Below are 24601 nucleotides of genomic sequence, written 5' to 3'. Positions count from 1 at the left end.
CCTGGCCCCTGCTCAACGTACCCAAGGAATGGCATCTTCGGATCAGTCTCGACAGAAGACTATCGAGTGCTACCCCAGAGTAGCATACAAGGTTCAACTAAATCTCGCAAGCCTCACGGGAGGCGAAGCAAGCAGACCTTTTTCCGGCCATTATGAATTCTTGCTCAAAGACGATAAATCAGAAATATCAAATCCCCGGCCCACAGCAGAGGTGTCATACGGAATAGATGTCACAGGTCTTGATGGCATAACCTTGCTCCGTCCAAGTACCCCAAAATCTGCGTCTCAATCCTGGGCCGTCTTTTTTGTCACCCGCGAGCAGTTATTGCTATCTTCCCGGATCGGGTACGATATTTCCAGCGAATGGCTAGCCAGCAACGCTACATATGCACCGCGCATCATGCATCATGCATCATGCAGGTCGCAACAGGTGATGTGTTACAACACTGTTCATGGGTAATCAATCACCCTGATGATGATAGCTGCCCACCACAAGTGAGTGGGTGTCGCTAAAAGGTCAGGGCTGCTCGGCAGCGGCTCCCGCCGCCCACGGGCTCCATTTTCTTGACAGGGTCAATGCGATCCCAGCAGCGTCGCGTGCAATTTGTTTACCGGGGAAAGAAGACACAATGCTATTAACAGAAGACTGCGCAGCTCGTGATGTGTGACAGGCCAGCAGCATTGAACGCCTTGCTAAGCCAGCTCTGTCCAATACGCCGCGGGCCTGCTGCGCGTCCGCATCGTGTCACCGTGGCTTCAGAAATGTCAATATGTAAGCTGGGTGCTCAGACTTGACATGTTTGCGGAGTACTCGGCGCGGAGTACGGATACACCGGAGGACTGTTGAGTTGGTCGGCCGCTGCCACCTGCTCGATGCTGGATGACTAGGTTCACTTCAAAGAAAGCAAGTCAATCAGCATGTTTAACAAGTTTGATGACAGGCAAGTCAACTTGTCGCACACGGAACGCTGTCTTTGCGCACCACCATATCTTGTGTTACTTGGCGTTGTCCGGCGGGACCCCGATTTTTTCTCCGTACCCGCATGCTCGATTGATCACGTTACGAAAGCTTTCCTTGTCAACAAAGGCCATGGCCTTCTTCTGGCTTATTCCGCGCAGTTTATTACTCTTGGGCAGCCTACAACCACGTCGCGCCACTTGAGTACAGTGTGCATGTCCTCGTCATCTTGGCCCGCGCCGCGGAACCAGGACAGTTTATTAACTAGAGGCCCCATATCCAAACAAGGAAATGACCCTTGTTGGTAAGTCCAGGCTTCCAACAGAGCAAGTAAATGCTACTCGCACCTGTGTGGGAACGAGGGAACGAAACGGCGTGGCTGGCGTCTGCAGCCTACCGTTCTCAACAGTGCGAGACTGTCTCGCGCGCACGTCGAATAGCTCAAACCTTTGCTCCACGAGCCAATAAGCGGCAGAAGAAAGTCCAAGGCGCTGAGAAAGGAGACAATGAGAAGGCGCCAAGAATGAACCGCAAACTAATGCAAGCCCAAAATGTGGCGTATGCATTTTTTGGAGGCGACGCGCGCAGGAACAATCCCGGCTCACTTCCGGAGAATAGTCAAGCTGGGAGGTCGGCCCCGCGCCGCCTTGACGGACAAGCTGTTCCCATCGTTGAACCGACAGAAACTCAAAGTCAAAATGTCGGTTGTGAGCAATGCAAATTGGCCTGAGCTGCCCCTGTGCCAGTAACTAATCAGTCGTCACCAGCGAGAGAAGATGCTGACTCCCTGTCCCCACAGGTTCTAGCCCCCCGCGGCTGAATGGTAATAGTCCTGCCTGTCATCTCTGTTCACCTAACAATTGGTATGGGCGTACGAATCATGGGCTTATTATTAGGGGAGCACCACGATGGGCAACCTTGAACAAGACACAAACAAGTGCAAGAGATCTCCGTGCTCTGATACTGTGGCACCACCCTATTTATCACTAACAACGCCTCCCTTGGGGGGGCATCGTCCTAGTAATTACCCGCATGGCCCTTCATAGCACAACACGGGCATCCGGCAGAACCTCAGAGCTGGCTGCTCATTGCCACTGAGGCGCCCTCTCTAATTTCTCCCGCGGTTTGGGGCAACGCCTCCCGCCCCTGGGTGAAGGGCTGTTGCCCAACGTGGCGTGGTCGCTACAAGAACATGGATGTCAAGTTTAATTTGGCACGCCGAACCAGCGTCGGCAACACATGTGGTGGCGAGCTGTTTCAGATGCCACGAGACCAGAGACAAGACAAAACAAGACTATGCGACGCCAACGAGTCTGACGTCAAGCATTTCGATGAACAACACAACACTACAGCACAATTGCTTCCAATTCCAAGAAAAGGAGAAGGCCAAGCTCTCTTTAATCATTCTGGCACCACTGCGCAAGACCGGAACTCATAGCGTTACATGGCGCGGCCCGATTCTCTGGTTTTTGTTTACATTTGGGATGTCTGGTTTTTTTTAGCAGCCGAGCTGACTGACTAGTGAAGAGCCAGACCAAGGCAAAGATAGCGGGGGCCGAAAGCTAATAACGAATAAGCGAGAACGAAGCTTTCTTCTTCATGGTTTCCTGGTTTATATCGGCTCGGGCACATGTAGCTTTCATGACGGACCAACGTGTGCCATGTTGCGCGGAGATGCAAGATTCGACGGCAAGAGCGAGCGAGAGGCGCTGCTCGGAAGAGTGAGCTGGGGTGTGAGCCGCCTCTCCTTTTCTATTCGGTTGCATCTTAATGCGGATATCAATCAACAGATATATTACCGGGGCTGAAATTTGTTTTCGCCTTTTATGATGCGCCATGCAGCTCGCCTTGCGCCCCTCGTGGCCCTGCCACCAATGCCTCATTGCTGAGCAATCTTCAGCAACAAACCTCTGATTGCCAGCGCCTTCAGCCTTGTGACAAGCCAAGCCATCATTTGTCAAACCTGCCAGCCGTCGTCACAAAAATCTATACCATCAGCGGCACGTTGCATGCGCAGCTCATTTTAGCTGCGTTGTTCCTTGTTTCCCCTGTGTTCCCGCTCTACCGTGATCCGACAACCGATCCGCCGTTGCAGCAAAGTAAGTGCAAGACCGAGGCCAGGAAAAGAAGTCATTGGCGAGCTCATTAGGCTCACACATAGGCGACGCTGCTTTTTTTTTTTTCGCAACCAAAGAAAGAGCACCTCTTAAACTTGAGGTAGCTGCTTGTCGATCGCTCATCAATGTGCGGAGCAGGGCTCTCGCGTTTGCTGCCCATCAAGGCAAAGTGCCGATGCAAGCACCGAGCGGAGCTGCAAGCCTGTAGCGACATACATCGAGGATCAGCTCATCACATGTATCGGACAAGGTTATCACCAGTCGGTTGTCGCCAGAAGGTCTAAGTATTATTGTGCGTTGATGAGCAGGCTTCGGATGGGAGGCTGTACATCCATAGCAGCACACCTTCGGACGAGGACCAGCAGCCCATCCCTCTTACAGTAGCGCTCATCAGCAGGATGGGTTGGTCTGAGAACCATGGCCGAGTTGTCGACGAGGCAGCGGTTCATTGAGCACAGGTCGGATATTGCTGCGCCTCTCGCCCCTGATCTCTCCGTGGCGGCACCCTCCGCCGCGCCGACGTGCAAAGATGGGTGTATCGCTTGCCGCTCCATCATGTGAACTGTGAGAGACGCATTGTACGCCGGCTCGTTTCTTCACTCAACCATTTGTCACGGTTACTTTTAGGATCCGCGCGGGGCGGGTGACTGCCGAGTGAGTCTCTATCGATCCATTTCCCCGAGATGCAGAATACGTCGGGTCCCCTTCTATAATCATGCGCTGCTATGCCGCACACGCACATCGTTTATGCATATGCAGCTCGCGACAGCAAATCGTCGCCGTGATGGAGGCATGATGTCACACAACGCCCAAGGGCTGACGAATGCGCCGTGTCAACCTCTTACCACTCATATACGCATGAATCATAGGGTAAATTCGAGGTAGACGTGACCGAGAAGAATCTCAAGGACCTCGACTTGATGCGCCGTCATCACAAAGCTGACGAAATCAAAGCCAGGATCTTCTTTGATGTGAATACGCTCAGTCACGGCATACTTGGGCACTATGCTGCTTCTTTAAGAGAGCGCACTCAGCTTTCCAACTTCTTCCCACGGGGTCCAAGGGGTGGTTGAGACTTTTGATTTGGGAACTTGGGTCGAGGTTGCCCGATACCTATACCTACATAGCTTCATGCTATTGAAGCACGTTTCAGTAAAACTTGGCTAGTATCGCTGTTTCCGTTCCTTTTCAAAGCTCCGTATTCCTCATCAACCTTATGCTATGACCTGCCTTGGTACTTGCACGCCTTGGCCAGCACATGAACAGAGCCAGCCAGCACAACGCGTTGCCTCGCTCCTGGCGGCCCTCCAAGTATTCAGTCAGCCCTTCTTTTGTCTGTCGATGTCTTTAGGAAGAGAGCAGGGAAATTTGCCGGCGGCTGATGTCGGGATTTCGACACGTGTGCGGAGCAGGAAGTATTGACCTTGTTTTTGTCTCGGATATTGCAAGTCTCACCTCGGGCAATTTTTGGATACCACCAAAATAGCAGAGTCCACCTTGGGTGCCAGTACGACGGTGATATTGTATTACCAGTACTTTTCTGCTGCGCTCATCGGCAGTTGTGCTCCCTCTCGAGGTGATGAGATTGACGAGGTGGACAAGACCCCGAACACAGTAGTACCAAGTGAGTATGGAGGAGAGTTTGGCTCAACTCCCCCCACGCATCTCAAACGGCTAACGATTTCTCAAATAACTACCCAAAAGCAGTTTCGTCTGCGCCAAGGAACAAGGACGGACGGATCTCATCCGATGCCTTTTTGCTCTCTGCTCGAGTCATTTGAAACAATTTAAGCAAGCCGATCTTCTTGCCATGTACCAGTATTGAAATAGGTGGTCGACTAAGGCACCTCGCGTGGCATCTTCCGTCGGCAGCGAACAATACTGATTCAAAGTTTCTGCCAAAATAGGAAAGAGAAATGAGCATCATGCTCCTCCTCCTCCCCTCTTCGCCTCCAGGTATGCATGGAGACCCTGCCCATTGCGCGCTGAATGGGAAATGCGTCATTCTATTTGCGCGAATATTTGGCGCGTCTCACAACGTTATCCCGGCCGTTTGTGACGTCTCACTGACCCTGGTTCAAGACGGTGCCGTGTGCACGTTTTTATTAGTGACACCATTGTCAACGCCTTTTCTCAATACATTCGAGTATCCGTACATGTCTTGTATTCCGCTGCTGAGAAGCTCGTCACTGGGCACTATTTATCACCATGCAGATGAGTCGCTCTCCACCCTTTGTCGACAAGCTTCTTCGGCACCTCGCATGTGATTGGGGAGTTTCTCTCCCCCCCGTTCCCTTGCAAACTCAATTGTCCATATTCGCAGACAATCCCCGGCTCGGGGTCCGCCATCCGCGTGTGGGGAGTGGTTATGAGCAGAAAAGGAAGCCCATCTTGCAGCGACCGTGCGCAAGCGGCCCCCCATCCTGTACTGTCCGCCTACCCCCGTCCTTCTCATCCATCCCTGTCATACAAGCTTTTGCAGATTGGCACACCGACGTGATGTGCGGCCTTGGGCCTGCAATTTGATCACCACGCAGATCAAGATGTTTAATAGATCCGGTCTGCGTTCGTCAGGTGTGCTTCAACAGGCTTACCAGGTAAAAGACGAGGCACACCAACTATACTCAAATTACGCCCCCATGCTTCTTAGAGATGCGCTGCTGCACTGCGCGCTCTGCCTGGTCTTGAAAAATTCCAAGATGGCTGCCAAGAACTGGGCATGCAGCGTCCGTGCAAACCCGGCATGAACAGACGGCCTGGGCGGCCACGGGTTTGTCAGTTCGCCTCGGAAAGGAAGAGGTCGGAGCGGGTTCGGCAGCGGCAAACTCAAATTTACGAAGAAGAAAAAAAAAAGCTTGCCTCGACTTCCTCTGCCTGTGCCGTTCTGGACTGTTTTGTTGTCTTGTGCAACATGTCGTGTGTCGATCAAGCGGTGAGCCATCTTGGTGATTGCAAGGACAAATTGCGACTTTTATGTCCCCTAACTCATCAGGCAGATTCAAAAGTAGCAGGTCTTTGCGTCGAAAAAGGAAGCCCTGCTCCCCATAACCAGCCCAGCCCATTCAGCTTGTCTCGGTATGCTTTCCAAAATAAACACCCCAGTCACCGCCACCTCTCCTTCCCCCCTCTCCAGCCGTTTTCTGATCAGGAACCCGTGCTGCACGGGTAACTATCACTTATCATGTAGAAGCTCCCCATGTATGTATGTAATCCGTACCCACGCCGTTGATAAGGACCCCCCGGCCCGCCCGCGCCGGGCTGGCCCGACAGAGCCGCCAGGGGGTGTAGAGGGGGAGGGGGGATGCACCAAGACGAAAACAAAAAAAAGTAATATTAGACAACCCCCCCAGGGCCTTGGAGCCTCATGCAGCAATGCTGTTTTGTCTCATCAACGCCTTTTGTTTTTTTTTTATTAAACACGTTCGTATTTGAAAGAACCTCATTACGGGGGGAATAGAGAGGGGATGATGTTTTGCTACTTGCTGATGCAAAAGCCGACCGCTGATCGCAGCCGCTGCCCCTCTGTGGCTTGCCGTCCCCTCGGCGTCTCTCCGTCGTTCGGCAGGCAACGAACAAATGGCGCCATGATGGTGAGCTCTATTGGAGATTGACTCGTGCCCTGTAATTTTGGGCTAGTTAGATGGGGGGGGCGGTTTCGTAGCGCGGCTAGTCGGGACGAACCTGCTCGGAAAGAAGTGGCATGGCGAATGCTACCCGGCAGCTACGTGGGTGTCGACGGCCGTGAGGGCCAACTCCTTGGGCCGGGCTCCCCTGCGGATGGGAGCGCGACGTTCCGGCGTCGGCGATGTTACTGAGGGCTCGAGTCTCAACAGGACGAGAACTGCCGCCGTCTAGGGATGACGGCTGAAGCCAGGACTTGCTTGTAAGAGTCTGCCGAGACCGCGAGAGAGCTCTCTGTCGAAACTGTCCGGTTCTGTAGCCCCGATGCGATTTGAACGAGAAGGGTTCCAAGAGGACCAACAGTCGTTTTTTTCTACATATATCATACACGATTACTCGCGCTCCACCAGCTCGCGAACATCCGCGACCGCCGTTCGCGTCATGTTCTTGAGTAGGATGCGATCGTCAGCCTCCCTATATCTATCCCACGAGTCGAGCCCCTCCTTGGCCTGGATGCTCAGCGTCTCGTAGCCCTGCTTGATCACGTCCGTCACCTGCGTCGTCGTCAGGCTGCTGGGCTTCGCCTTCTTCTTCCCGCCCCCCTCGGCCAGCAGCAGCTGCTTGTAGTGCGCGCTGACGCTGATCAGCGTGTCGATCGAGCTGCCGCCGGCCCGCCGGCCCAGCCCGTAGTTGTCCTTGAACTTGGTCAGGACCTCGCCGCTCTCTACGATCTTGTAGAAGAGGTCATCGTACGCGGCCGGCGTCGGCAGGAAGGCCTCGCCGGCGGAGAGAGACAGCGCGAGCAGGTTGACGACGTGGTCGACGAGGGTGTCCATGTGCGACAGGTCCTTCAGGTCTGACGTGTAGGTCGTGAGGAAGCGCAGCAGCGAGAGCAAGGATCTGAAGAACTCGGCCCAGTGGTAGTGCAGTCGTGTCCGCGAGCGCGACACGTATGAGATGACGCGAAGCAGTATGCCCAAGCAGAGGGTGTACAGCGACACGTCGAGTCTCTTTCTGAGATTATGGTTGATGCCGTCAATCATGGCGTCGAGAAGCGAGCATGCCAATACTCGCTCGCCTTTGACGAGAGGCAGGAACGGCGGCCGGTGGCGGCAGAGGCGGACGCTCATCTTCGACTCGTCGCTGCACAGAATTTTGCAGATGGACTGGTCTTCTATGAGAAGCCGGAACACCATGAGGTTTAGGTGCGCGTAGTATGTTGAGCGATGCGACAGGTGCGCATGCTGAAGAAGGTAGGATGTGAGGGACAAGTACGCTGCCATTGGTCGCTCGGCTCCTTTTTCGCCAGTGGCGGTGACGAAGCTGGTGCAGAACAGCTTATTGGCATGACTAAAGTCGTAGGCGGCTAGCAGCATCGCTGCCCGCTCTTTTGGACTGCGGCAGGTCAGAGTAGGGTCATTGACTTTGGGGAGAAGCAGGCTCACAGTTTTGTAAACATTTGTTTCGCCGTCTCGGCGTCGTAGACTGGCTTCTTCTCTTGCTTGGCGCCTGGAGCTATAGCACCAAGGCCCAGCATCCCGAGCGCATTGGTGAACGTCCAGCCCTCGGGTAGATCGTCCTGAACGTTAACGTAGTCGGTGCGAATCACCTGGCACGCCATCCCGATGCAATCGACAATGGTGGTCATGGCCCCTTCGTTGATGAAGTCGTTTAATCGCAGCTGATATGGATTCTGGAATTCGAATTTGTTATAGTTGGCTAGGAGACTTAGCAGGATGAGAGGCTCTAGCACCATGGCTGGTGACTCGGCATCTTGGATGAACTAGCCATGCTTGGTCAGCTTTGCACAGGGCAATTGGGAGGAGTTCGAAGGCTCACCTTGATGACAGCAGGGAATAAGTCCCTTTGTATCATGTAGGTAAGCAACGTCGTTTGGTATGCGCCGGCAGTAATAGCTAGCAATACACCGATTGCCTTGTGTCGTTGTTCCACTGTCATCAATGAGTACTCGGGTATCTAGGCGGGCTCCAAACAAGACACGTACAGTCCTCTCCGGTCCTGATTGCCGTATCTAGAGTGCTGACGAAATCTGTAAAGACGGGGTCGATGCGGTCCAAGCCGGCCAGCAGTGATATTATCGCCGAGCTCGGGTGGGCATATCGCTTCGTCAGGGCACAGGACAAAAACACCCTCAGCGTCTATGAAAGGGAGTCAGGAGTCGTCATCGTCTTCATGTATCGTATCGTATCGTTCGACTAACATCCAGTGCGTTTCGCGGGGCGCTGCCACGGCTAGACTTGAGGGCGTCAATCGCCTCGCCAAAGAGCTCCTGCGACTGCCCCTCCAAGAGCAGCATGTCGGCGGGGGAGATGTCCTGCAGCAGCTTCCGCAGGGTCGCGAGGTCCGGCTTGAGGAGGAAGAACTCCCTCCAGAAGCCCGTGGACTGCCGACCCTCCTCAACATCCTATATCGTAGCTCGAGGTCAGTCGCGGGCTGAGGGGAAAACGTAGGTCGGGCATCTGGCTAGCCAGCCGAACCTATGGAGCAAGTTAGCAACTCTGCGGCGCTGGACGGGGCACGGGGCACGCGAGGCTTGCCTGAAAGAGCTCCTCGTATAGTTGGTTTATCTTTGGAGTAAAGGCCTCCGGTTGAGGCTGCCGAGTGAGCGGTGACGCCTCCATGGAAGGGGTTGTTTACGCGCAACTCGGAGCAGTTGGTGACGAACGTGGGATGAGATGTGGTCGGGTCCAAGTCAATTGATTGCGACAATGGGACTAGTCTCAGCGCTGCTTTAAGTCTCTAGTCGCGACTCTCGTCTGATCAAGCAGCATGGTCAGACTAGGCTATAAAATAGCACTGCGGAATTGCCTATACGGGGCAAGATCCCCTGCGCATCAACGTACTGTGCCATTTTCACAAACTGGACACTGTAATTCGCCGAAGATGAATAGATTTTCTACAGAACGCATCCTAAACTGCACTGTGACTTCTCTGTGAGATCATTAGGAAAGTTTGTAAATTTAATTGCACGCTTCAAGTATACCCCAAGTGTATCATTCTATATTTATCGAGTTTCTATTGAATAAGTAGTTGACGGATTGACCAGACAGTCAATCAGTAGCCATCAGGTACTATGTACATAGCATCACGGCCCGGCTACTGATGCTGCTCAACATGAGCAAGAGCTTGCGCGGCTAGAGATGGACAAGGAAATGACCAAAGTGGACGAGGTGAGCCAGTCGGTAGTGTGGATGTTTATAAGAAAGATCCATTACCTGTCATTATGCTGGTACTAGTATTCTTGATCGCGGCGTAGATGTCTGCCTGGTTATCGCCGCCGTAGAAAGGAAGGCATGACCGAGGGCCCATTTTCGAGTTCCTCCGCTATCTGAACAATAATTGCGTTTGACTTTTGGAGCTCCTCAATGACTAAAATCACAGAACCAATCACGTCTTCGAAGCTGAGCTGGAGTCGGACTCGTTTTGTTCGAACTTGGTCGCATTCGGAGGGGGTAAGAGTGCCTTGATATGGTCTGGCGTCTTGTCCCTCAGGGCCTGCACACTGTCCTGTATTTCCAGTAATTCGGCCACCAGCCAATTTCGAAGCTCCATAACATCCGAAATTTTAGGACGTTCACTGCCCATATCTTCGAGCGTCATAATTTCGGTATCCAAATCCCACACCTGCTAAGTGTCAGCCGAGTCCGCGATAACAATGCTCTCATTCAACTACATACCGAGTAATGAGGGCTTTGAGTGCGGAGCTGTCTCCTGCTCTGTCGCCTGTTTTCTTTTGTAGGAAGGTAGCTGTCCTGTACTGAAAGCCAAGAGAACCGAGTGATTTGAGTGTTGTTCCTCTCATGCAGGCACATGACGCAAAGGAGCCAGCGGGTTGCTAGTTGATATATAAGCTTGCCAGGCAGCAGAAGCGCACAAATTCAGCGCCCTGCAGGGTACTGGCCGACATCAACTTTGTCCTACCACAGAGTGGTCGTCTTGTCCCTCCTTGATTGGGTGCTGAGCATGAGTGTGGTCTGCTTCTATCCTTTGTATTACAGCAGCAGTCACCTCGGCGGTAGCCTTGCACCGCATCCAGCAACCTCGCACATACAGGGCAAGTAATAAACGCTAAATCCTTGGAAATTTAACAAGCCATCAGCGCAGATACCGAGGCCGGCTATTTCTGCTGAAACGTGTCGCCGCCGCCCTCCAGAAACGCCCTCTCCTCCGCCGTCGTCTCCCTCCCCAGCGGCTCATTGCGGTGCGGATAGCGCCCGAATCGCACTATGATATCTTCGTGACGCTTTGCAAAGTCCACCTGCGCGCGGGCCAGCGCGCGCGCCGCCCCCGGATCCTTGCGCGCCACCCTCCACACCCGCCGCCTGTACTCGTCCCCCGCCTCCTCGCCCTCGGCCAGCAGATCCTCGACGTCCTGCGCCAGCGCCTCGCACTGCGCGCGGCATTCCTCGTGCGCGGCCGCGTCCTCGGCGTGCTCGAACGGCAGCGCGAACCAGACGCGCTGCGCGAGCTGCCAGCGGATCTCGGGCGCCGCGAGGGCCGCCGGCAGGGCGGCGCGGGCCACGGCGAGGGCGAGCGGGTCGAAGACGGTGAAGACGAGGCGGGAGGATGGGCCGCGGTAGCAGTTGCGCGGGATCTGGTCGAGGAGGAGCACGAGCCCGAGCCAGTCGACGGGCGACGCAGGGTGGACGGCGCGTACGAGGCCGGCGCCGTCGAGGCCGGAGGCGCGGATGGCGTCCAGGGCGGGCTCGAAACGGGATCTGGGAAAGCAGGGGATCAGGTTCCGGGTCAGTCAATTCGTGGCTGGTTGGGTGGTACGTACACGCAGGCCCGGTCAAACTCGGCACCGCCGGCGTACCAGCGCTGGTAGGCGACCTGACCGGGCATGACGAGGTCGTCGTCGCCCGGCAGGTGCTCGTACCAGAAGTCGCGAACCGACTTTAGAAAGTCCGGGTTAAGAACCGTGGCGAGCGCCATGGTGTTGCCGGGGAATGTGGTCGTTTGCTTCGCTGCTAGAGGCGCTGTCGCAAACGAACGTCGAGCCGCTGAGCACTTCCACTTCTGCCGCTGCGCGGATGTGAAACGAGGAGAATAAGCTGCTGCTCCCTGACCAGTCGCGAAGACGGCTAGGCTGGGAAACGACGATGCTGTGTGCGCCGGAGTTAGTTTAAGGTTGGAAAGTAGCGTGGCAGGAGGCAAAGGAGGCCGACGGACCGATGGGACGTCGCAGGCTTCGAGATAGGCTGGACGGGATGATGGACGATGCCATGTGTAGACGGTGATGTGAGAGATGGTAAAAAAGATGGAAACGAAGCTGTGACAGAGCTCCTTTCAACGTCTCTCCGTTGTATCCGGTGAGCCAGACTGGAAACTTCAGAGTAGTGGCAAGCTGGTGTGGACCCTCCACCATCACCCGCATGTGTACTCGAAGCTGTAATTTTTTGTGTTGTAAAATACAGATATCCCTTTCAAAGGATGAAAATTCCAGCGCGAGACACGACTTTTGAAAGCGAAGTCCATACAATGTCTGATACATGTCAATATTACAGAGCTACTCGGCTCATTTAGCCTGTCCTTGTTTGCCGGCCCAGTACCAGTACCTGGCCCTTAACGCAGGCAGACTTCTCCCTGTAGATTATACCGGGCGCTTGAATGGATGCGCCTCTGTGTTGAAAACGTAGTGATCCAAATTAATCAAGTCGGGAGGAGAAAAGATGAGATAAAAGTACTTGAGCGTCTCTCCAAACCAAAAACTCTGTTTTTCACCGTTAGCATCCATCACACAACCATATACACCGGCTTTGTTCTTGCGCTCTCACCTCCATGTAGTCTTCCAGGTTCTTCTGCCGCGACGCCTCGTCGTACACGCCGACGACGTCGAGGATGGCCGCGTGGCCGTGCGTCGTACGCGAGTGCCGCTCGACCGCCTCGAACATGCGCCACGCAGACTCCTGGTACTCGACGTCGCCCGTCATGCGGTACAGCAGGAACAGGCTCTCGATGGCCTCCGGGCGCAGCAGGTACCGCGGGTCTTTCGCCGTCGTGAACCCCCGCGGCAGCGTCTCCTTGTACTCCCTGCGGACCTTGATGCCCTCCTCCCAGCGCTTCTCGTCCCACGGGCACGCGTCGGCGAGCCGCGGCTCGCACGGCACCATGTTGTACCGCTCCGGCATGACGCCGCTCGCGAATGCGTGGTACGCGTACGCGCAGCCCCGGGCCAGCTTGGCGCCCACGGCCACGTCGGCGGGGCTCGCCAGCAGCTTGCCGGCCAGCGCGACGGCGCCGCCGATGAAGCACGTCAGGTGCTCGCTCTCCGGGTCGAAGGCGACCCGGCCCGCGTCCGACACCTTGGCCGCGCCGGAGATGAGTATGTCTTCGCCGCCGGGCAGCATCGGCCGGAAGAAGAGCTCCTTCGTGGCGGCGTCCAGGAATTGCCTCGTCATGTCCGCGTACATGGGGTTGCCGCCACCGAGCAGGGCGTGCATCTTGGGGAGGTACTCGTAGAGAGAGTCGGCGCTGCCGCCGAGGGTGAAGTCCTCTCGGCTCTTGGTGTCCCGGTTGGCCATCGAGATCCACACGGGCCACAGCCCCGGGATCCGGGTCGCGTTCTGCTGGTCCCGGAAGAGCTCCATGAGGCGGTTGGTAACGTCGTAGTATTTGGGGTCGCCGGTCAGCTGGGAGAGGCGCGTCATCTCGAGCGACAGCGTGCCGGGTGAGGCGGACACCACCCAGGACTCGACCTCCAAGCCCACGCCGCGCTTGGCGGTCTCGAATTGCATAAAGTCGACGGGCAGGTAGTGCTCGGTGTCAAAGGCCGAGTAGAGCATGTCGCCGAGCTCGACGGCCTTCTTGAGTAGGACCTCGCGCTTGCTAAGGTCGTAGGCGGCGAGGAAGCCGCCGAGGTAGCGGATGGTGGTCTCGAAGACGTTGACGCGGGGGTCGGTGGACCGGCCAAAGTCGAGCTCGGCGACGACGGCGAGCGCTTCGTCAAATTCTTTCCGCAGGCCCAGCATCCAGAGGGTGTCGAGGCCGTCGACGAGGGTGGCCATCCAGCCGGAGAACTGGCTCTTGCCGGTGCCGGACTTGGGGTTGAGCGCGTCCATCTTCCAGGCAAACTTGCGGTAGCTCGCCCAATCGTCCTGGAACACGCGGCTGACGGCCAACCGGCGCTTCTCGCGCACGCGCGCGGCCGCGGGCGACTCCGGGCCAAAGACGTGCTGGACCCTGGGCAGGGCGCGGGCCTTGTCCGCGGGCAGCGGGGTGACGTTGTCCGGTGGCAGGTGCCGGTGCGGCGCCTGGCCCCAGTCGAAGCTGCTCGGCTTGAATATGACCGGTGACGCGTCGGGGTGTTGCTCTACGTTCATGAAGTATTCCAGACTGGCCTGGTGCGAGGTGGCACCGCCGAGGGCCGGCGACGTGACGAGGAGGCCCCAGTAGAGAAGGCCGAAGATGACCAGGCCGCCCAGGATGGAGCGCACATAGCGCCGAGGGGCCAAGAGCATGCTGTGTGGGGGGAGGGACAATGAGCAAGGATGATGCGGAAAATCAAAGGCAATGGTGAAGAAAAGAAAAAGCGAGGGAAGAAAGAGAATGGCCAGCAGCTGAGTTTCACATTGACGCTGGATCTGGAGATGCAATGGCAGAGAGGATGGGATGGTTGGTGGGTTGGGCGAGTTTGGGTCACGCGAGCGGAGTAACGACAGCGGCTACAGTGGGTGAACCTGTCCCTGGAAGCCCCTGAAGCCATTTGTAGGGGTTCTGGGGAAGGGGAGCCTCGCTGTCTTTTAACTTGAGGTTACCTCAGGTTAGAGGCACTAAGGCAATGGATTAGAGTTGGCGGACAGACGGGATATGGTGGAGATTTAGTGGGCTGGCCAGTGATGAGTGGCCGCTGAAAGCCCTGTAAGGAGACGGACGGGTTCAGTTCAGCCACAAAGCCACAGCCACCCGCCTGCCAAAAAGCAGCTACCCGTCTGGGCGATTCACAAGGCTGATTGGTTGACACAACCTGTCTCGACCCTGTAGGCCGAGTGCTGCTTTAAGCTTTATGCCCAGGGATAAGACTCGAGTCTCTCTGTCCGACCCGTTCGTTGAACTTGAGAATACTTTGAAACATACTACAAAGAAATTTGTTTTTCAACAACGGTAAAAGCTATTTTAAAATAATCATAGAAATCTTGTTATTTTCTTTGTTCTACTGATATTGTACTTGTTGTGTGACGCTGATACAGCGCGCCTGCCAGCATTCCTGCACCTTGTCCGACGATCAAACCGTTGCGTGGCAGCTTTCAGACTGCCTATACTATGCTACACTGAAAAAAGCTTAGCAACGGCTTTATGGTCCTGACATAAAGAAAGGTAGTACTGGCCACACAAGAGTTGTTGTACCTTAGCGTCAAGAGAGTTACTATTCACAGTTGCGCCTGACCAGGCTCTGTGTTGCCTGTGGCTCGACCCAGTCACGTAGTCCACCGACTATTGAACCATACAAATCAAAGTGAACATTATAAGATTATTCCTGATTTTAGTTCAGTAGCCTTACGTGATTTATATTAACTCTGATGTTAGCTGAGTCTACTGGAGTTGGAAAATAAACCTTGTTTCGCCCGCACGAAGCAATCAAGAACCCCCGCTGTGACAAGCAGTCTCGCTGGGAATACAGAAGAAGTATAATTATCACTTCAAGACATCTCGAAATAACGACTAGCCACAGAGAATAAAATATTAACCGCCCCCAATAAGAATCGAGGCGCTTGTTCTTTGTCTCGTACACCTTTTGGAGCTGTGATCCATTGCACAGGTTGTTACACCCCCAAAATAGCGCTCGAGCAACCTCCCAATAAGACTATATAATGTTCAATACTCTGCCCCCAACGAGATTATGAATGATTGACATGGAAGCACACTGATTACCAAGCCAAAGCATCGTAATAGCATTCTCACAGTGGAACGTCACCCGTTCCTGGCATCGACCAGAGATGCCTGCCCATCAGTTCTTTACCAGTGACGGACACAACCCGGAAATTATTTATCACTTACTGGAGAACGAAAGTGAGTTTGGTCCTCAAGCAAGCTATCAGGCCCTCGATAGCTTGCTGCGCCGCGCGGGACCTTCCCGGGAGCAGAGGCTCCTTGAAGAACGGGATGCCGCGCAGTGGGAGGATGACTACCTCGATGCCAGCGACTCGCTGGCATGGCGCCCCTTGACCCCATATCCAGAGTTAATGATGCCATTCTCCGAGGAGTTCTCTGAGATCATGTCGGAGATTGTGGTGGCGGGACCGGGGAGTGTGATTGTGGAAGGGGAGGAAGTCGTCGAAGGAGAGGAAGACGCGGGAGGGGAGAGATGCACGGAAGGGGAGGGGAATGCGGAAGATGAAGGGAATGCGGAAGATGAGGGGAATGCGGAAGATGAGGTAGACGTAGGAGAGGAGGGGGAAGAGGAAGAGGAAGAGGAAGAGGAAGAGGAAGAGGAAGAGGAAGAGGAGGGGTACGCAAGCACCGTGACTGACAGTGTCATGGATACCGACGACGACGACGACGACGACGACGTATACAGCACCAGCGTCTGCGAATACGGGAGTCAGGTATTTCCAGATTTCGAGGCTAACAGGTTCGTCGCCCTGATGCAGCGCCTCACAACCAGAGCCTGCACCGACCTCTCGGCCGACACGGACTCCATCCTCGAGCGGGACTACTTCCACCAGGCACAGCACATCTACCCTGCCGAGCAGGTCATCCGCCACATGACCACCCTCTCCGGCGGCGAGCACTTCTTCAGCCCCGCCTACGACGAGTGCCGGGAGCGGTGGCGACGCAGCGGCCGCGCCAGCATGCCCCGACCGCCCTTCACCATCCTGCTCCCGAACCCGGCAGTCCCCGGCCGCAAGACCCGCACCACCATCACCCTCGGCCACGTCTTCCTGCCCGGCTGGGTGGACGACGAGACCGGCCGGCGCACGCGGCAGCCGGCGCAGGACCTGCTCTCCGTCCACGAGTGGGACCGCGGCGTCGACCTCGCCGAGGGCCGGCGGCACCAGGTCACGCTCGTCTCGCCCGGCAACGGCGGCCGCGTGCCCACCCTGAGCGAGGCCGCGCAGCTCCTCGGCTTCCCCACCGTCGACGCGCTGCACCGCTTCATCCACCGGCCGGCCGTCCGCGGCGCCTTCCGCGAGCTCTGGGACGCGGCGCGGCTCTGCGAGATCCAAGGCGACAGCGAGCTGCCGTGCAGCAGGCACCAGCGGCGGCCGGTGGCGCTGCGCATCTTCTACACCAGAAGGAAGGGGGGAGGGAGTGAGTTTGACGCGGAGTGCCCGGACAAGACGGGCTGGGGCCTGTTGAGTCACTTGGCGCGCTTCTGCCTACAGGTCGAGAGGGTGTGCAACGCGAGGATGCTGCCGCCGATGCGCGGGCAGCTGCCGATACTGCCGGGCAAGGCGCCCAGCTCGACGGTGGCCTGGGGCGGCGTCGAGCTGGCGAGGCTACTGCGGCGGATGCAGAAGGGCTTGGGGAGCAGGACGCGGTATCTGGACGAGGCGCCCCCCTATGCTGAGGCAGTCTGATCATTTGGCTAGTTGGTGTATTTCAATGTTTGGAGGGTATTTGGTTTTCTATACCAGTATTCCTCCATTGGGTTGTCTATACAAATGTCTTGACAACACCTTGGCAGCAGAAGCCAGGGCATTTTGACATGACGTTGCGAGAATCAAGTCACTTTCATTCTAGAGTGTTTAATTTGTCAGTTTCACAAACCTGTGCCCAATTGTACTTTTGCTACCAGTGGAGTTGGGCAACTTTTCACCGTATATCTCGCGTTCAGCCTCACGACTAGACAACCAGGGCTGACTTCAGCCGCACCCGCCCTAGTCCCTTTGATCCAGTTTTTAATGTTGACTAGAGAAGCGCAAAGACCAAGGGTACTGGTCATTGCTCTGAAACTATTCAGACAAAGCAGTTGCGTTGTTTTCACATTACGAAGAGGGAGTTGCACGTCGACTCTCACCCGTTGAGAGTGCGGAAACGGAGAGGTGACCAACAGCAACACAGAACCGTGGTGTGACTTTCAACGGCAGAGCAAAGCGCCGCGGAAAGCTGGAAATAAACTATCGGGTGGCATCTAGGTCTGAAACTAGGCGCACTTAATCTCTCTTGGCGGCCCAGTGCCCACCGAATAACATCAGCCCTACTCATCCGCTGAGAGACAAGCACATGGGGCACCCCCAGGCAGCTGTCTCCTGGACGAAGCAGTAAAGTTGTCCTCTGTCAGCCTACGAGGCTTGAGTACCCGCCGCCACGAGTGAATTCGGTGGAACGCCTCACTTTGTTTTGTCAGGGGCTATTCTACTTTCTTCTGTCAACACCGCGCTCTCACGACCCCGGCCAGGGACGATCCTCATGTTAGTGGAGCGGCAAGGCTGTTGTTTCCAGGAAATTTAGTCTTTAGGCTTTTCAGCGGCTGAAATAGATGGGTTATGAGTGCGAGGCGAGCGGCTGTGGCTGGCCGTCATGTCATGTATAAGAAGACCTTTGTCCGGCATCGTAGCTGTATTCCCGATATCCCGATCCTCAAGACTCTCCGTTATACTTTGCCCATCTCTCTTCCAAACGCACCCGAACTCTCCTCGTCCCTCAACTTTCACTCCACAATGCACGCTCTCGCCATCCTGTCCCTCGTCGCCTCCTCGGCCGGCATCGTCGCCGCCCAGCAGGAGACGTACGCCAGCTTCGAGCCCCTGGCCGAGTCCCTCCTCTCCTCGTCGCCCCTCGAGGCGCGCCAGGACCAGAGCTGCGCCTCGCTCGGCGGCAAGGCCTGCGGCACCAAGTGCATCCAGCTGACCTACTCGTGCTGCGGCAACGGCGCCGGCGCGTGCCAGATCGGCTACGTCTGCGGCATCGCGGCCAACGACATCTGGGGCTGCTGCCCGATCGGCAAGCGCTGCCGCGGCGACGCCCCGGAGCCCAGCACCACCATCATCGGCGGCTCCCGCCCGACCTCGACCGTCGACGACGACGAGCCCACCTCCGCAGCGCCGACCACCCGCGTCACCCCGACCACCACCACCCGTCGCCTGACGCCGGCCGCGACCTCCGCGCGCACGACTGCGCTCGGCGGTGATGATGAGCCGACCCCGACCCCGACGCAGACGAGATCCGTGCCGACGAGCGTGATCGGTGGCGGTAACGGTGGCAGCACTACCACCTCGGTCAGCGTCGGCGGCGGCAACGCCCCGGTGTCTTCTGCGGGCATCGTCGGTGTCAGCCTTGCCGGTATCGCTGGTGGTCTCATCGTCGCCATCGCTTCGCTTCTCTAAGTCCAGGGACACTTCCCTGTCTGGGTTGCATGAGAGGGCTACCTAACATCTCAGTGAACGGCTCGCCCAGTTCATGGAAAGACTCTCGGAGCAGCAACGAGTTAGTCGTCTGCTGTCTTGATGTTGTAATGCAAGCATCTTACGAATTAATCAACATTTTATTCTACAGTTGTATATAGTTCAATGGCAAAACAGATTTTCCACTTGAATTTTCTCCTTTTCGTTCTAATGAAGTCGCAGCATTCCCAACCCGACAATCAGCAGCTAGCAATCGCAGAGTCTCGGTCCAATGAGGCTGTGAGCTGTGAGGCGATAGCTGAGTGGTTTGCACTGCCCTGCGGAAACGCACGAGGCTGTGCAGCCGATGCAGATGCATTCCAATCTCAGGGTCTTTCCACTTTGAGCGGACGGCCACGGCTTGATTCGTCAATTAATCGCGCTGTTGTACGATCAACGCATTCGCCAGCCTTGAATACCTGTTGGCCGGTTTGTACTTTGAACCACATGGGAGCCATCCATTCCGTTTTGGGGGATCATATTAATCTACTATTATTCCCTGCCTTAATTTCATCTTTAATTTTATGTTACGTAGCTACTTGAGTCGATTGTAAAATGTCTAGAAGGTCCAATATGCCGTAGCGTAAGATGGTAGTGGTGGTTAACCACAACCGCGCGGCTCTATTCCTTTCTAAATTTCGTCCAAGATTCAATGGCAATGTTGGCAATCTCTTTGCCACGCGAGATGGCAATCTCATGACCTCCCTTGAGGATATAAGCATCCACACCATCTTCACCCAAGATAGCGCGCGTGTCCTCGACGCACTCCGCCCCCACGATGATGGGATCCTTGTCTGCCACGATCAGGCAGATCCGCCCCGTCGACATCCCGACCGGACGACGCTCAGCCGCCTCCCCGTCCACCGGCTGCCGCCGCCGCACCGCCAGTGCCTCTGCTAGCCGCGGCCACAGCGTCTTGTGCTGCGCGTAGATGGGCGCGTTGCGGATGGTGCTCACGAACGCGGGCACGAACCCGTCGTTCCCGTCAAACTGCCAGCGCACCACCTCGCCGATCGTGCGGCCACCAACGGGCACCGCGTTAAAGTCGACGTCAGCGTCCTCGGCGCCGTCCGGGATGTCCACGCTGGAGTGCTGGGACGACGACGGCCGCAGCCGCCGGCGCACCAGGCGCTGGACCAGGAACTCGGGGATGTGGTCGCCCAGTATGAAGGCCAGGCGGCTGCTCCAGGATATGTGCGCGGGGCGCACGAGGCCGGCGGGGCAGACGAGCGTGGCGGATCGCAGCATGTTGGCGTGGTAGGTGGCGAAGGAGGCGGCGATGGCGCCGCCGAGGGAGAAGCCGAGGATGTGGAAGACGGAGGAGCCGGTCCACGGCAGCGGCGACGAGGACAGCCCGAGCAGGATCTGCGTGGTGTAGAGGCGATCGTCATATGGCAGATCAGCCGGGGCATCTGAGTATCCTCTTCCGAAGAGATCTTGATGATTTCTGTTAGTAATGTGGACGTGTCACTGGAGACGCTGCAAGCCAAAGAGACTTACCAAACAGCATTACCCTGAAGCCTTTTGCGACGAATTCTCGGGCCATGTCACCCAGGGCTATGCATGGCGTGCCGATACCGTGGATTAGGAGGACCTTCTCTCCGTCTTCGGGCCCCCATTCGAAAACCTGCATCGTGCCGTACGAGGTGCGAAGCTGCCTTGCGCCGGGGAACTCATCTAGCCGATATGGGGGCTCGGCATCGGCCGTCTTTTCCGTGGACGAGGCTGCTTCGCCTCGAGTCCGCGCGCGAATGATGTGACGGTCGATGGGTAGCGGCTCCAATTCCCCTAGTGCTGGTCGCACGAGGAGGTAGATGCCGAGTAGCACGGTGGCCGCCACGGCCCCGGGAATGGTGGCACATGAGCGGACCGGCCTGGGGATGCGACCACAGAGTTGGGTCATGGCCTAACTAGTTTGGGGGAGCCGGGCTCAGAGGCTAGCTGAGCGATGATGGTTTGCTTTGGTTTCTGATGGTCAGAATAGCTTAAATGTGTTTGTAGTTAACTGAAAGTTATTGGAGAGCTTGGAGCTTGTTATGTACCTTCGTTGTTGGAACCGAACCGAGGCGTCCGCTCGGGCAGTTCATCTCATCAGTGGGTCAGGTCGTGTCGTGGACCGTCGGGCACGGCGTGCGCAGCTGCATGCGCGCACTAATCACTTGACAACTGCAGCCAATACAAAGAATGAAAGTCTAAATCTAAATTTCGCATCCTTCTAGAGGAGTAGGAATCTACAGACACATATCCTGACCACGACGGCTTGCCTGTGCAGGTTGAGTCTTGGAAGCGGCGTTTCTCAGCATGTCCCCACATAAGGAGATGCCAAGGTTGGTCACTCCGCCACAACTCAAGATGCCAGTCTGCCAACTCCGACAGCCTCATCACAAGCCTCTTAACTCTATGTACTCAAGGAGGCTAGCCTCCAAGAATCATGGTCATTTCAACCCATCAAACTTAGCAGCACCCAATTACCCTTGACCCCGGCACTTCATGGCCCCTGACGCGCTCCAGCTACCCAATCCCCAGGGCGAGAAAAGCTCTGGCTCACCACAAACAGTGCTTCCACGACGCGCCGTCAGCCCTGGTCCAACACGAACAGGCATCGTCGTCTTCTCTGGCGGGAGCGCTGCTAACAGCCTCGTCGACGTCTTTGAGAGCGTCCGCGCGGCAAACAGCACCTCGCTGAGCTACGTCATCCCCATCTCCGACAATGGCGGCAGCACAAGCGAGATCATCCGCGTCTTTGGCGGTCCCGGCATCGGCGACGTCCGGTCGCGTCTCGTCCGGCTGATTCCCGACGACGGGAGCCCCGAGACCACCGCCATCAAGCACCTCTTCAACCACCGTCTGCCGCGGGACGCCGCGGCCGCGCGCAGCGAGTGGTTCGACATGATCGAGGCGGCGCACCCGCTGTGGCGCGACATCCCCTCGCCCAAGCGCGAGCTCATCCGCTCGCACCTCAACAGCTTCAACCTCGAGGTCGTCAAGCGCATGCGGCCCAGCAGCCGCTTCGACTTCTCCCGCGCCAGCATCGGCAACCTCTTCCTCACCGGCGCCCGCCTCTTCACCGGCAGCTTCGAGGCCGCCATCTACCTCCTCGGCTCGCTCTGCGCCGTCCCCGGCGACCGCGTCGCCGTCCTGCCCGCGCTCAACACCAACTTCGCGCACCACATCGCCGCCGGGCTGGTCGGCGGCGACGTCATCACGGGTCAGAACGACATCTCCCACCCGAGCCTGCCCACGGCCGCGGTGCCGGGCGTGGGCACGGGGTCGCACACGCCCGCGCCGTCCGACTACGACACCGAGGACCACGACACGGTTGAGGACGCGAACCTGCCGGGGAGCCTGCCGGCGCTGCGGCGGCCGGCCATCAACTTCTCAAAGGAAAAGGACGAGGACCTGCCTTCGCGGATAGCGCGTATATGGTACATCAACCCGTACGGCCAGGAGATCCGCATCCCCGCGAACCCGCGCGTGCTAGACGCGATCAACACGTCCAACACGGTCATCTACAGCATCGGCTCCCTCTTCACGTCGCTGATCCCCAATCTGGTACTAAAAGGCATCGGCGAGGCCATAATGAACCCCCTCGTCCGGAACAAGATCTTGATCCTCAACGGCACGCTCGACAGGGAGACCGGCCCATCCACGGAGCCGTTCACGGGGCTCGACTTCGTCCGAGCCATCGCCAACGCCTGCGCGGACTCCCGCGGCCTGCCGCCCCCGGGGGAGGAGCAGTACGCCCAGTACGTGAGCCACGTCATCTACCTCGAGAGCTCCGTGTCGCCGGTGGTGGACAAGCAGCGGCTCTCGCGGCTGGGCATCGAGTCTACGAGGCTGTACGGGCCCAAGGACGCGGCGGGGCTGGGCGGGCGGTATGACGCAAAGGCACTGGCGCAGGCTCTGGAGACGATTGTCGGGCGCAAGAGTGTACGGCTGGATAGAAGTAGAAGAAATACACTGGTCGGCTGATGGGGGCTCACGCCCCTGCTGCCGAAGACGCTGGCGGTCGAGACAATATCCACGTGCACAAGAAGGGGGTTGAATATCAAACGCCAATTCAATTCCAGCGAGACAAGTACACGACCAAAGAGACAAAGACGATGCTCCCAATGCTCCGGTTCCAGCAACCCAACAGCCCAGCAGTTCAGCGTCCAGCACTCCGACAACCCAACAGTCCAACGGTCCAGCGATCCACCAATCCACCAATCCTCGTCCTCCAGAGACGACAGGGTCCGAGCCCATTAACTGTTCATCAGGATGTATACCATGACGACGGGCCATGCTGTAGAGAGTATCAATGCGGCAAAGACCGACCCTGGTCCCGTGCGTATCTTGTCGGAGGGGCCTCTCCAGCGATCGATGAGGGCACAAGTCGTCCAGATCATGAGAATGGCGTACAGCGCACCGGCCCAGAGCACGCCGACGAGGATGTCGGCGAATCGATCCTGCGGGCTGAGGACGACCTTGGAGAGGTCTGGCTCAAAGGTGGACGACAGATTGGCACCCATGGTTTTTGTCGGGGAAGCGTCGGTGCTTTATTTCGGCCGGCGATTAATTATCAAGTTTTTTTTTTCTTCGCAAAAGGCAATAAAAGAAATAGAGAGAAGAGAAGTGTATTGACCAGCAATGTTGCGTCCTCGCCTGCGAGAGATAAAGACGGGTTGAACGACGGGGTTGCAAAGAACGGAACGGGTAGGGCAAAGGGACCAACAAAGGAGGAAAAGAAGGGAAAAGAGAGAAGCGCAGACGAGCAAGTAGAAAAATAAGAACAACGAAGGGCAATAGTACGGGCGAAACCTCTAGCAAACCCCAAAGTTCCTGCGACTGGCCCCCTCCCCGAGGCTCATCCCGGTTTTGCCCTGGAACGGACTAAGATGCCAGACCAGACGGACACCAAAGCCACGACCGGATTTCAGTCAACCCGCGCCGGGGGGGGAGGACCAGTGACTAGTTAGATAGCAGGAAGGCAGGACTGAGCCTCCAGCCCGTCGTTTCCATTTGGCGAGAGACAGTCATCCATCTAGAGTCTGCGAGTGAGAGCACGGAATCCCCAGACGTGTGTCGCAGGTTTTGGCGGTGGGGAGGGGCCGGCGGCATCGTCTTACACGCGGCGTCTCACGATGGGTTGGGGTGAAAGCTGGGACGACGGCTGCGGCAAAAAGGAAAAAAAAAATGAAAATAAAAGAGGTGTTGTTACGGAATCTAATATCCGAACTACTTTATGGCGGGACGAATCTTGCATTTCGTTTGGTAGAGTTCGTTATGATAGGCAAAAGCGGTGCGGCATAAGGATAGGACTGGGGCAGTATGTATCGTGTTATGCCGTATATTTCATCGGGTATAGATGGATGCACTTTCTTCGGTCTATTTTATTTGCCAGGAAAGAAGAAGACTTGATGAATCCATCCTAAATCAAAATTATCCGTAAACAACTAAACAATTCCTCTTGGCGGCCAGACCTCCTCCTTCCATCCTTAAACACTGTCCAAACTTCAGACCAACAACGCCAACCAAGACCGAAAAAGGAAAACAAAAGCATGACGACAACCAACACA

General features: G+C 56.5%; 7 protein-coding genes across 7 annotated transcripts; 3 read left to right on the top strand and 4 right to left on the bottom strand.

Moving 5' to 3' along the window:
- Positions 1-7088: 7088 nt before the first annotated feature.
- ISF_07509 (hypothetical protein) lies at positions 7089-9013 on the bottom strand (the record flags this gene model as incomplete). The annotated part of the gene is made up of 5 exons (XM_018851112.1): positions 7089-8091; positions 8142-8479; positions 8536-8648; positions 8702-8855; positions 8918-9013. The coding sequence occupies 5 exons, from the start codon at positions 9011-9013 to the stop codon at positions 7089-7091; spliced, it is 1704 nt and encodes a 567-aa protein (XP_018701708.1).
- A 1821-nt stretch (positions 9014-10834) lies between these two features.
- Positions 10835-11652, bottom strand: ISF_07508 (class I alpha-mannosidase; the record flags this gene model as incomplete). The annotated part of the gene is made up of 2 exons (XM_018851111.1): positions 10835-11435; positions 11498-11652. The coding sequence occupies 2 exons, from the start codon at positions 11650-11652 to the stop codon at positions 10835-10837; spliced, it is 756 nt and encodes a 251-aa protein (XP_018701707.1).
- A 658-nt stretch (positions 11653-12310) lies between these two features.
- On the bottom strand, positions 12311-14177 carry ISF_07507 (class I alpha-mannosidase; the record flags this gene model as incomplete). Its single annotated transcript, XM_018851110.1, has 2 exons — positions 12311-12430; positions 12495-14177. 2 exons carry the CDS (start codon positions 14175-14177, stop codon positions 12311-12313), a joined length of 1803 nt encoding a protein of 600 aa, XP_018701706.1.
- Positions 14178-15653: 1476 nt separating this feature from the next.
- ISF_07506 (hypothetical protein) lies at positions 15654-17237 on the top strand (the record flags this gene model as incomplete). Its single annotated transcript, XM_018851109.1, has 1 exon — positions 15654-17237. The coding sequence occupies one exon, from the start codon at positions 15654-15656 to the stop codon at positions 17235-17237; it is 1584 nt and encodes a 527-aa protein (XP_018701705.1).
- A 1083-nt stretch (positions 17238-18320) lies between these two features.
- Positions 18321-18986, top strand: ISF_07505 (hypothetical protein; the record flags this gene model as incomplete). The annotated part of the gene is made up of 1 exon (XM_018851108.1): positions 18321-18986. The coding sequence occupies one exon, from the start codon at positions 18321-18323 to the stop codon at positions 18984-18986; it is 666 nt and encodes a 221-aa protein (XP_018701704.1).
- Positions 18987-19664: 678 nt separating this feature from the next.
- ISF_07504 (alpha/beta hydrolase) lies at positions 19665-20946 on the bottom strand (the record flags this gene model as incomplete). Its single annotated transcript, XM_018851107.1, has 2 exons — positions 19665-20479; positions 20544-20946. The coding sequence occupies 2 exons, from the start codon at positions 20944-20946 to the stop codon at positions 19665-19667; spliced, it is 1218 nt and encodes a 405-aa protein (XP_018701703.1).
- Positions 20947-21533: 587 nt separating this feature from the next.
- ISF_07503 (UPF0052 domain protein) lies at positions 21534-23015 on the top strand (the record flags this gene model as incomplete). The annotated part of the gene is made up of 1 exon (XM_018851106.1): positions 21534-23015. One exon carries the CDS (start codon positions 21534-21536, stop codon positions 23013-23015), a length of 1482 nt encoding a protein of 493 aa, XP_018701702.1.
- Positions 23016-24601: the final 1586 nt, after the last annotated feature.

The sequence above is a fragment of the Cordyceps fumosorosea genome (genome assembly GCF_001636725.1).
Source record: "Cordyceps fumosorosea ARSEF 2679 chromosome Unknown scaffold_22, whole genome shotgun sequence".
Taxonomy (NCBI): domain Eukaryota; kingdom Fungi; phylum Ascomycota; class Sordariomycetes; order Hypocreales; family Cordycipitaceae; genus Cordyceps; species Cordyceps fumosorosea.
Note: the sequence above shows the minus strand (reverse complement) of the source record. Positions and strands in the feature narration are given on the sequence as shown.